General features: G+C 47.0%; 1 protein-coding gene across 1 annotated transcript in view; it reads left to right on the top strand.

Moving 5' to 3' along the window:
* Positions 1 to 3,759: 3,759 nt before the first annotated feature.
* The window catches only part of XPO4 (exportin 4), a 78,742-nt gene continuing 70,532 nt past the window's right edge, over positions 3,760 to 11,969 (top strand). The window contains exon 1 of the mRNA XM_084284187.1: positions 3,760 to 4,012. Within this exon, the coding sequence (XP_084140313.1) occupies positions 3,929 to 4,012 (84 nt within the window). The 5' untranslated portion in view covers positions 3,760 to 3,928. The remainder of the gene's footprint in view (positions 4,013 to 11,969) is intronic.

Raw genomic sequence — 11,969 nt, 5'->3', positions numbered from 1 at the left:
ACTGAGGCTATTTGTATTGAAATCAACTGAGGTAATTTTTATTGAAATCTAGCTAAGGTGTCATAAGGAAGTACATAGAGCTGTTTGAAATGATCCTGCCAAGTAGTTCACAGTGGTGGGAGATCTCTGTCATTGGAGATGAGCATCTCTTGGGACAGCTGGAACAGGTAGCAGTGGTTGGAGCCACCACTCTGAGCAGATTTCTGATAGTTGCTGGTGAAAAGACAGCAATAAGCCAGAAGATATTGCTGGAATTTACTCCAGAATGTATTTGCAGCTTATTTGCAGAATTTATTGCAGGACTTGTTGCAGAAATTTGACCAGTGAAGTTAGAGGAAAGGTGCCTAGGAGAGCAAGCAAACGAGACATCCTGGCCAGAGAACTGAGGTCGATTGAAAAGGAAACACAGGCTAGGTGGGAAGAAATCTCCTGAATACATTTGGGAAATGGGAAGGAAACAGTCTTAGCAACTGGGGAGATCTCATCCATGTCCCTAAATCCCTGAAGGGAGGGTGCAGAGAGGCCGGAGCCAGGCTGTGCCCAGTGCCAGGACAGGAGGCCATGGGCACAGCCGGGCACCCAGGAGGCTCCCTCTGAGCACCAGGCAGCACTGCTGTGCTGGGCGGGTGACGGAGCCCTGGCACAGGCTGCCCAGAGAGGCTGTGGGGTCTCCTCCTTGGGGAGCTCCAAAAGCCGCGTGGATGTGGGCCTGGGCAGCCTGCTCTGGGTGTCCCTGCCTGGGCAGGGGGAGCACCAGGTGGCCTCCTGAGATCCAAGCTCAGCCATCCTGTGATTCTGTGATCTTTCCTGGTGTTGCCGTGTATGTATATAATAATGTCTGATCAACATATATTTTATAATAATAATAACTATTTTATTGGCTCATTTGTCTTAACAAATTAATTTTTGACCAAAACTAGCACAAGTTGAATGTTTTCAACTGTGAAAGAAAGCAAGACAGAGAACAAATTGCTAAAGCAAAAAGCACAGGCTCCATTACCAGCAACACCCTTTCTGGCCTGGCTGTGAGTCCAAAAGCTTTGAACTATTTTAAGAATATTAACACCACAAAAGAGGGAAGTGTTAAGGAAGAATTTGATGCATCTTTTTTAGCCAACAGCAGAAATAGCTTCAGCATTCCTTCTGACAAGATAAATGGACAATCAGCTTTTCTAAGACCAGTCAAGAGAACATTGAGATTGTAATGCAGCTGGGAGAAAATGTGACCACTGGAACATGTTCATTTTTAATGTAGATTACTCCTCTCGGTCTTCCCACTGGAAATATGGGCAAGATGCACTCGATGACAATATAGTAAAATGCAAGTTTTTTTGCTGCACATATTGTATACATCTGCAAAAATAAATAAGTAAATAAGTAAAAATGGGAGGATTTAATTAGCATACTGCCTTCGAAGTATGCTCAGATAGAGAAAAAAAATACAGGAGGAGAAGGGGAAGACACAAACTGACCAAACCACTATGGATATGCAGGGAACCAGTAGATGGGCCCCTAAGATGCCATGCAAAGTGCTCTACCTGAGACGGAATAACCACAGCACACACTGGGGACTCACCAAAAGAGGACTCTGGAGGTCCTGGTGGACTGTATCATGGCCAAGAAGAGCAGGGCTGCTCCATGAGGGCAGCTCACCATAGGTACAGGCAGGGCAGTGCCCTCAGGATTTGGGCAGGACTGGGCTGGTGATGCTGTTGTTGACAGTCCAAGAACAAGGTGAGATGACCAGGCAGGTCCAGGGCTCTGCCAGAAAGTCTAGTCAGGAACAGCAGGATACAGAGACAAGGACCATGCAAGAAAAAGGGACGGAGACAAGGCTACATATTGCACAGGTCCACCTAGAAAGGCCAATTAATAAGCAAAGACAGGAGACAAGACTGGGCACAGGTAAACCTGCAGCACTGCACATGCTAAAGTCTCTGGTGAGGCTGTCAGGGCAACCAGTCAGAAGTCCTGGAGGGAAACCCAAGAGCTTCCTTCTAGTACCTGAGTTTATCAAGAAGATGGAGCAAAACTCCTTACTGAGGTGTACGGCAGGCGGATGAAAGCCAGTAGTCATACAGGGAGGTTGTGATTTAAGGTCTGATTTAAGGGGAAAAAGCTTCATTGTGGCAACCATGAGCACAGACTGCCCAGATGGGCCGTGCACTCCCCGTTCTTGTAGGTTTTCAAGACCCAGCTGGCAATGCCCTAAGCAACGTGGTCTGTTGAGCAGAAGCTTGGTGTGGAGACCTTTTGAGTGCCCCCATCCTGAACAATATCATGCTGTTTCTATTGATCCCATGGCTATTTGAGTGTGCTGCTGAACGCACGAATCCACAGGAGAATGGAGGACCTTTAAGCAGGCTGAAGAAGTTGTTGAAGAATCTCATTTTGGATACAAGTTACAAATACAGAAATACTCAGCTGAAGTAGTGCTTTACTGAACGCAGTATTCCTTAAAACAGCTTTTCCAGCGATCGATTTTTTTTTGACATTACTGCTTTGTATGCACATTTCTAGTTCCTTTGCTCATTTTACCATTCTTTAGACTCATTGTATATTGCAGTTTGCCCAATAAGCACACTTCAGGACCTAAGTGTGCTGTCACACTCTCACTACCTTTGACCTCCTCCATCTCTGCCTGTTGGTTCCATTTTCCTTACACCTCTCTCTCCCCTAGTGCAGCCCAGCTGAGCTCCCCACACTCTTCAACAGTGAAACTAGGATAAAACAACACCCTGAAATACGTTTAATGTTTTAGTGTGAATTACATTACGTCTTAGGCAAATTACAAAATTGAGCTTCTACATAGTTTGACTGCTATTTCTAACCTTGTGGAGTAGTAAGCACTGCCACGTCCTCTTGGGCCCTGAAAGCTGCCCTTTCTTGGGGAAAAATACTGACACCCTTCAGTCTTCTCTTCAATAAGTTGTATTTCTTACTGTCATCCTGTCTCCTTGATGTCTTCTTCTTCCTTCCATTACTATTCTGCATCCCTCGCGTGCAAACACTGGACATTTACACTCATTTCACACCACCAGGTCCCAGCGATACTTTCTAAACCCCATAAAGTTCAGCATGGGGGAGGCCAGCTCTGGCCTCTCGAGCACTGGGAGGAACTGGGCTGCCGACACAGCACTGTGGCTGGAGCAGGGTGGCTGGGGAGGGTCTGTGTGCCAAACAGTGGGAGCTGTTATGTGTCTGACCCAGCAGGGATGGTCCAGTTGGCCTGTGCAGGACTTCTGATTTAAGTTCACCTGAAGGTATCAAAGCCTGTGCACTCCAAGGCTGCTCCAGCGGGCGATCTAGGTGCAGTGACAGTATTTCACAACCTGAAGCACAGGAGGTTCGGGCTCAGTATGAGGGGCCACTTCTGTGCTGTGAGGTGACAGAGCGCGGGCACAGGCTGCCCAGAGGTGCTGTGGGGTCTCCTCCTCTGGCAATACCCAAACCCTACATGGACACCACCCTGTGCGATGTGCTCTGGGCGATCCACCCCAATCCCCAACACCCCTCCAACACCCGAACCATCCCTACCCCCCACCCCTCTCCCCTCACTCCCCAACCTCCCCCACCCCCGGAGCGGCGGGGGGCAGCCTCGAACCCGGGTCCCCAGCACCACCACCACCAGCACCGCGGGCTCCTCCCCGGCTCTCCCCCGCGGGGCCCGCCCCGGAGGCGGGCGCGCAGGGCCGGGCGGTGGGCGGCGGGCGGCGGGCGGTGGGCGCTGCGTGCGGCGGGGCCGCTCGGAGCCGGGCGGTGGCGGTGGCGGCGGCGGCGGCGGCGGCGCTGGGGCTGCCCGCGGCCATCGCGCTGCCTGAGGCGGCGGCTCCGCCGCTCGGGCCGGGCGGCGGGGCCGCGGGCGGGATTGGCTGCGCGGCCGCCGGGCCCCAGAATGCAGCGCATGGCGCGTCATTGAACGGAGACCATGATGATGGCGGCGGCGGCGGCGGCAGCGGGGGGGGCCCCCGAGGTGATCGCCCAGCTGGAGAACGCGGCCAAAGTGCTGATGGTGAGGGCCGGCGGGGCTTCGCCTTCCCCCCCCCCCCCCCTCCTCCTTTACCCTTTCTCCTTCCCCTCTCCGCTTCTCCTTTCTCTCCGCGTTTCTTTTCCAGAGTTTTCTCCGTGCGGAGCCTCCCCCCCCCCCCTCCATTTCCCCCCTCCGCTCGCACGTGGAGGGGGGAGCCTGGTGAAAGGGGGGCTCCCCGGGAAAGTTTTGGGGCTGCCCTGGATGGGGGGGCAGTGGGGGCAGCAGGGAGGGCGGCAGGTCCCAAAAAACGCCCCCCCCCCCCCCCCCCCCCCGGCACGGCTCCCTGCCAGACTGGAGGGTTTGGTGCCGAAACGTGGGCAGGCGGTGGGTGGTGGTGGTGGAGGGGTTGGAGGGGAACCGAGCAGGATTTGGGGAGGTTTGTCCCTTATGGGCAGCGTGCAGAGCCTGTGGGGTAAGTACTGGGCTGGAGCAAAGCTTCAGCAGTGGGTGTCCTCCTCAAAATACACCTGGCTTCCCCTTCCAAAATCAGCCAGGAAAATGCTGAATATCTTTCCAAATGAGAAACTAAGACACCAACAAACGCCAATCTTCTTAAGAAGAAAACCCACCACCACCAAAACTTTTCAAAGCGTGCACACGGTGATCCCTTTTGGGCTTGGCTTTGCTTTTGGTTCACGCGTGCCTTTGCAGAACTGAGCTGCACAGGTCGTTAGGCAGCCTCGTGATCTCCCTGCCTTGCTTTCTTTTAAATAATGCAGTTGCTGTAATTACCAGAAGTGCTCGACTGTGTGGAGGAAATACGTAGTGAGTATTAGTATGACACACAACTTGGCTGTGGAAGGAAGCCCCGAGTTAGGTAGGTTTTGGTATCAGGCACGTGGGGTGGCATCTCCAGCATCGTGCATCCGTGCTGGGAAACTTGATGCTGCTCGTGGTGGCAGTTTCCCTAGCCTGGCTACCACAGAGAGGAAAATGCCTATTAACGTGGAGATAAAGTAATCAGAAGTGTCAGTGCAGCGAAACGATGCCAGCCTTTTATGGCAGCCTTGATGCTTCTGTTGGAGAATAGGTGCTAAACTTGCTGGTTAAACTCTGTCTCCAGTCTGCAAACACATGGCTGTTAGGATCTTTGCTGATATCTCTACCTTCCTCCCTCCCTCCAGCCTCTATCAGTATGAAAAAGGACTTGTTGCAGGCGTGAGCTGCTGCTTGTTTGTTTGTTTGTTTGTTTTTTCCCCTCCAGAGCTGCTCTTGGAAGTCCCGTAGACATCCCTGAACTGGCAAGATTTAGTTTAGATCCCTCTTCCTGAGGAAGCGGTGTAAAACAGAGAGGTTTCTGGAAGCTGTCTGTGAGGCTGAGGAACCCGATCAGGCTTTAAGGCAGGCTGGCTGTGAAGGCTGTGGGAACTGCTGATGGTTCCTGCCCCATGCCTCACGTCCCAAGAACCAGCAGGTTTTTGGGGTGACAGCGGAGAGGAGTTGATACAGCTGCACGCCAGGCTAGCTGAAGGTGGATGTGGGACCCCCCGCCCTGAAAGGGTCAAACAAAAAGGCCTGTTCCTTCTCACTGGCAACGGTGGACAAATGAGAGCAAAATCCTGTTGCAGGACTGCACCTGGACAGTGATAATCCTCGTTTAAACTTCCTATACCGTTTGATAAAATCTTGTAAAAGGTCTGTTTGGAGCTGGGGGCAATGTGTAGTTTGTGTGTGGCAGCTGGGAGGCACGAACTGATCAAACGAACTGATAGGATTAATTATTTATGTAAAAATCCGAGGACCAGGGGGAGGAGGGTGGTGAACCTGGTGCTGGTAATGGAGGTCAGCAGAGGCTGGCGCATGGAGCCATACCTGAAAAATGAGCTGTGAATGGTCTGACAGATGGCAGCAGGATTTAACTGGGCAGGGAGTGGCGAGGAGAGAGATGGTTTGCTCTCCTCACCTGACAGTCCATGCAAAATTCAGTTGGGAATGAGGTGGTGCAAAGTATCTGAGGATGGAGCAGGGAGCCCTGGCAGTTCATGTGATGTTTGTCTTGTTTTCAAACTGAGATACAGAACCGTGGGGGAGAAGAATGGACTAGAGGAATTCAGACGTTAAAAAAATAAGGAAAGTTTAATTAACTTTCCTATAGGGTAAGTATGGATCACCTTGAGCTCTCTAAATATTTGATGAGTATTCTCATAATTCTTATTTTTTTTTTTTGCTTTGGGTTAGTGGAGTTTTCCTTTGGAAAACCACTTTATGTGTGTCAGATACAATATAAATTTATTCTGAGCTCGCAAATTGCTGATCTTTATGGGCTTTACGAATCATGGCATGCAGTGTCTGAAAACTGGAGAGATTTCAATCTGTTCTCTCACCAGGTTTCTCTTACAGCTGTGTAAAAATGCTTGTCCTTTATTACAATAATGCCTTTCAAGGAGCCCGTGTTCAAAAGGTAGGGTTTCAAAAATGATTGAAATTCAGTACAAGTTAAAGAGTAGTTAGATGAAGTTGTCATTAGCTGCCAAATAGGACTTTGAATGCTGGTCCTATGGCAGTTTTCTTTGGTGTGCATAAGAGTGTTTGCCATACTAAAAAATACACACTTTTTTTTTTTTTTTCCTACTTGCTTCCTTTCCAAGCTGTGTGTTTAATGTAAGCTTCCCACAATGCCTTGTAGCTTAAACCCAAAATGCCGTGCCGTAGTTCAGTGCCACAGGCTGCTCTGTACCTTTGACCTGTGCGACTCTGGCTTGGAGAAGACTGTGCACACCAGAATCCGTGTGAAATGAAGTGAGTACAATGCTGCTTCATTTCCAAACTGTGGCATCCCTTAACTATAATATATGTTTCCTTTCTCTTATGTTCTGTTTAGCTCATCTGGTAATTAATGCTAAATATAATTAATAGAAGTTGAGCACTGTTTAATAACTCTTTGTGGATTAGGAGGACAGGCTGCATTATTAAGGAAAGAAACGTAAGCTTCATCCCATAGGTGAGAGCATGAAGTCGGAAGTGTGCACAAGGATTTTAGTTATTGTTGGCGGTTTATTAAAGCAGATTGACATTTCTTCAGCATGCGATGTTCTGTGTCACCTAAATCTAAATCCACAGGTTACAGCTTGTTCCCTGGCCCCCTCCAAAACGGGATGCTCTGTTCCTACCTGCAGCTTCACTTTCTCCCTTGTGACCTGCGCCGAACATATTAATATTGCAAAGAGGACATAAGAATTAAACAAGGGAATGGATTTCTGTCAGGTTAGCGAGATGAATTGATGATCTGTGCAGCCATTTAAGTTGCAGAGCTAGCACAAGGAGGGGGCTGAAATTAGATTGTCGGACATGTGCAGGGCCAGTGTGCCTCATTAGCACTGATGAGCCGTCAGATTGGCACAGTTGTATCATACACCTTCAGCGTAAAATTTATTTGCCAAGTCAGACCGTCTGGGTATTAGAAATGCAAGGCACACGGCGAAGAGATAAGAGGTTACAACTTTCAGAAAGGGAAGTTCCAGCTGGATAGAAGGAGAAAACTTTCATAGCAAGTATGGTTGGTGGAGGCAGTGGGACAGGCTGCCTGGAAAGGCCGTGGGATCTCCCATCTTTGGGGAAATCTAAAACTTGACAGAATGAGACCGTGAGTGACCTGACCTAACTTTGAAGCAAGTTCTTTTTTTGGCAGCAGTTTGAGCTGAGTGGCATCCAGAGGTTCCTGTCATCCTGTGTGGTGTGTGCTGAGTGGCAATAATGGACAGGTTCAAGAACGTCTGAGCAAAGGCTTTTACAAATAATAATTCGCTTATTTACAAGTTTTTAAATGTTCTTTTCTCACTATGGTCTGTTTTGGGGGTGATAGTGGAGGAGATTCACACATTTCTTTCTTCTTGGAGTATTTCTTAGTTTGTAATGTACCTTGCTCGCCTGTGAACTTGTCTGTCAGATGTTTCAATAAGCTTGTAGAGTAACAGCATAAGGGAGCACGTTAGTATTCTTAAAACCTAAGAACAAATTGTTTGCATCATCTACACTGACAGTTTGTGTGGGATTTTCTTTTTACCTGTCCTTGGAGTTTGGACCATGACAATCCTCCTCCATTTTCTAAGTTCAGTTTCTCGTTGCACCCTGCCTTCTTTGTAGGGCATTTCTTCAGGTCGTGATGCTTGAATAATGGTAAGGATGAAAGGAAGAGATGTACCAGCTCTCATTTTCTTATGGCAGGTTACCTGTTGGAAGAAATCCAGACAAATGAATCACTTTAATGCTGAGACTTGTTGAAGTCTTCCAGGTCATCACCTAACAAAACAAGCTGGACGTGTGCCATAATATTATGGCTGGATTAGACCAAACATCTGCCTAGCTCAGTTCCATTTCCAGCAGTGGCTTCTAGCTGCTGATTTAGAAGAAGGGCCTCAAAAAATAGAGATAATCCTTTTACTGGTATACACTTTACCATATTTGAATTATTATCTTCAAGAGCTTCAGGTAGCGTTGTTGCTTAATGATTATTGATGAAATTTTCTTCCACTCATATATGTAGTTGTTTCTGGAATAAATATATATTTTTGTTTTTCTTAGGCTTTTATATTATATTTGTCTAGTAGTAATGAGTTTTACAGGAGTTTTTTGAGGGAAAGAACAAAAGAAAACATTCTGTTACTTGAGAGAAGCCTGCTGTTTGAGCATTTCATTCAGTATTGAATTACGAGATGTACCAACTCATCGTGCTGGGTTTTCTTCTACTGTACACTTTGATTTTTTTGGTGTCTGTCATACTGCACCCTCCTGTCATCTTTTATACCTGGTCAGCTTTTCAAGTAGGCGATGTCCTGTACAACTGATCATCCCTGTATTTGTCTGTACGATTTTTGAGATGGACCGACCAGAACTGCATTCTTTTGTGCTGTGGGAACGTGAAGAGTTTCAATGGCTGTACATTTTTGGTATGCTTCTGTATTCCTTTCCTAGCAGTACTTAACATTACGCTTTTCTTTATTACTTCAGCGCATCGAGGTGGTGTTCTCAGAGGACTATGCTCAAGCAGTCCAGATCTTTTTCTGGAGTGGTACAAAGTAATGCAAGAGCCCATCATTGTGTATGTATAGGTGTTCCAGCTTTTGCTTAAGAACTGGTGTGGCTGGTGTGTTTTACAGGCACGCAGTTCAGGTTACAGTTTGGGAATAAGTACACGCAGTGCGCGGCATGTTAATGAAACTTTCACCTGGGAGCAAACGTGCATGGTGTGTACCCAAAGCAGACGGTGCCGAGGGTGAGGAGGTGACGGCAGGAATGTGAAGATTGCTGCAGCTTCTGATATCTTTAAAAAACAAACGTAGCATCTAGTGAAACGGGGCTCTTCGCACGTAGGGTTTGTTTTCTGATCGTTTCACAGAGCGAGTGTTCATCTCAGCCCGGGATGCTTCTCACTCGTTGCACGTGTTGGTGTTGCCTTAGCATGTTTCTCTATTTTGTTCTGAGATGTTAATGAAAATACTGTGTGCCTGCTTCTAGAATTGTCCGTCAGGGAGCTTCATTAGTTGGTAACTCCATCTGGGTAATTCTTCTTCCGGCACTACCTACTGTTTTCTTCCCTTTAACCTGCTTCCTAAGAGCCTTACTGTTGGTACGATAATCTGTGTTCATTAGTTAATTAATGGCCCTCCATATGGAGGGGTGGAAGGAGTTCTCCTGATTAGTAAGTTGAGCTGGTGCTGTCACAAGCAGGGAAGTGATAAATTCCTTTTTGTGAGTTTCTGGCATTGTTTTGATACTAAAAAGTCTGTCTAGGTTAGGTATACCTGGGAGAGTTTCTTCCACTTTGGTGTCCTGGCTTGATGTAAGGTTGGGATTTGGGATTAAGGTGGTCGTGTCTTCCATTTTACCAAGGACAAATGTATTCCTCATATCTATCTCCTTTCCAGCTTTCTGGGTTCCCTTGGTTTCCCCAGAACTAAAGGAAGTGGAACAGATAGCCTGTGCTGGGGCAGTGACCCAGTATAGAGGATGCAGTAAAATCTGGAGCAATTCTGATGCCTAGTGGGGTGTGTGAGTGGCATAAAAAACACACGTGTGCTGGGAGATGTGTAGAAGAGAGGCTGTCAGATCTGAACAGGAGACATTGACACAATCAACAACCTTCAGGTCTTTTTGCATTCCTTTAAAGTCTGTCTAAACCACCCTGTTGAGCTTGGGGTAGTTGTTGGAATAGGGAGGGGTTGGGAAGTAGATGCAGGGAGAAAAAAAAATATTTTGTTTTTAAACTGAAATTATTTTCACTGTGTTGCATTGTAAGCAATTGTACTACCTCGACTGAGATGAAAAAGGATGTCTGTGCTCCCAAAAGAAACTTTGGTCAAATTGTGCTGTTAATCCACTTAGGAAGTAGCAGATGATGCTTCTCTTATACCTTCAGATCAGGGCTGATTTCATTTTGTTCTTTTTTTTTTTTTTTTAATGGGAAATACGTTTAAAGTTATTTGGCTTAATATAGGAGCAATGAATGAAAATTTATTGTTCGTGTTACAATACAGAGAAGCCTTTATAGTGGTGCCTACTGGCTTCAACATTTACAGAACTGTGAAAGTGAACGTGCAGAAAGGCTAGGGATATACCATGGTCTGTGTTGAAGCTATGACACTGGGTATTTATCCCTCCTGCAGTCCAGCTGTTTCATGCAGCTGTGCAAAGTGGTAGAGGCACAACTTGTGTTGAAAATACACCTTATCACAAAGTCTCATGTAATTTATTTGTGACTGTGGAATTGCATTAAGGTGTTTTTGCCATGGAATTTGTCCGTTCTTGACAGGGGTCCCTGGGATTTCAAAGGGCTTGGCCAAGGTGAAGAACATCTGCAGAACCAGGCTTGTCAGCATGATGTAGGTGTTGGCTGTGTTTTCAGAGAAGCCTAAACCAGTCTAACAGCAAATGGCTGAGGAAAGCCATTGCTCGTCTTTTTGCTGGCTTGGTGATCTGCTACTTCAGTGAGTTGGACTGGCTTACGGAAGGAGTTGCCAGTTGCCAAAGCTAGCATGAGATAACGTTTAATAATGTGTGACTAGGAGCAGAGAGGAGGTAACGTGGCTGGAAGGAGAGGAGGAAGGTCTCCAGCACTGCATTCCCTCTCCTGGCACTGCAGCCTGGAAGCTCTGCAAAGGCAGTGCCTCTTCGCTCCTGGTAACGTAGACAGGGATCATGTCCTGCAGGATCCACCTAACAAAGGGAAAGGATAATACTGGCATCCTTCATAGATGTGCTTTGGTATCTGTTAATGGGAAGAGATAGAGAAAAATTGTGTGGTATTTGTATTTTATGTACTTCACTAAAGTATTTTCTTTCTCTGCTAAGGGGTTGTAATGTTTGGGCTGTTGATATTTTGGGGGCTTGCTGTAGTATGGCTTTAGGGCTCTATTGGTGTGGGTGGTATATTCCTTGACTTTCTGTGTCACACACTCATTGACCCATTACTGCAGAAATGCCACTTTTCTGTCATGTGGTAACACAAAAGAAGTTGCTCTGCCACGCAGCTGGGCTGGCGACAGGGGGAGGCTGCGTGTGTTGGTGATGTGGGGACAAATGTCATCAGTTCAGGGTTCTCTCTGGACCCTTCTTGTGTTATGTGGCTACAGATGCTGGCTTGATGTTAGGTGCCTTAAAGCTGTGTTGGTGTGTTTAAGCAGTGGCTGAAAAGCCTTACATTTTCAAATTGGCACTGATTTTTATGTACACAGAGCTTTTGACACTTTCTGCACTGATCATTTTCTGCCCTCCCCCCCCTTTAAGGTCTTAACCATTCTTTGTCATCTGTTCATCCACTGACATATACTATTTGCTTTGCTAATAGTGTTGGCTTTTAGTTACTGTTATTTGACTGGTTTTCTATCAACCACACTTTTTGGGTAGCTTCCGAGATAGCTAGTCTTGTATTGTCATAGAAAAAAATGTGTCAAGAGGTTAAGAAAACATGCACGTGCCTCTTTTTCTGATGAAGAAAACATCA

This window comes from Netta rufina (genome assembly GCF_964035555.1).
Source record: "Netta rufina genome assembly, chromosome: 1".
Taxonomy (NCBI): Eukaryota; Metazoa; Chordata; class Aves; order Anseriformes; family Anatidae; genus Netta; species Netta rufina.
Note: the sequence above shows the minus strand (reverse complement) of the source record. Positions and strands in the feature narration are given on the sequence as shown.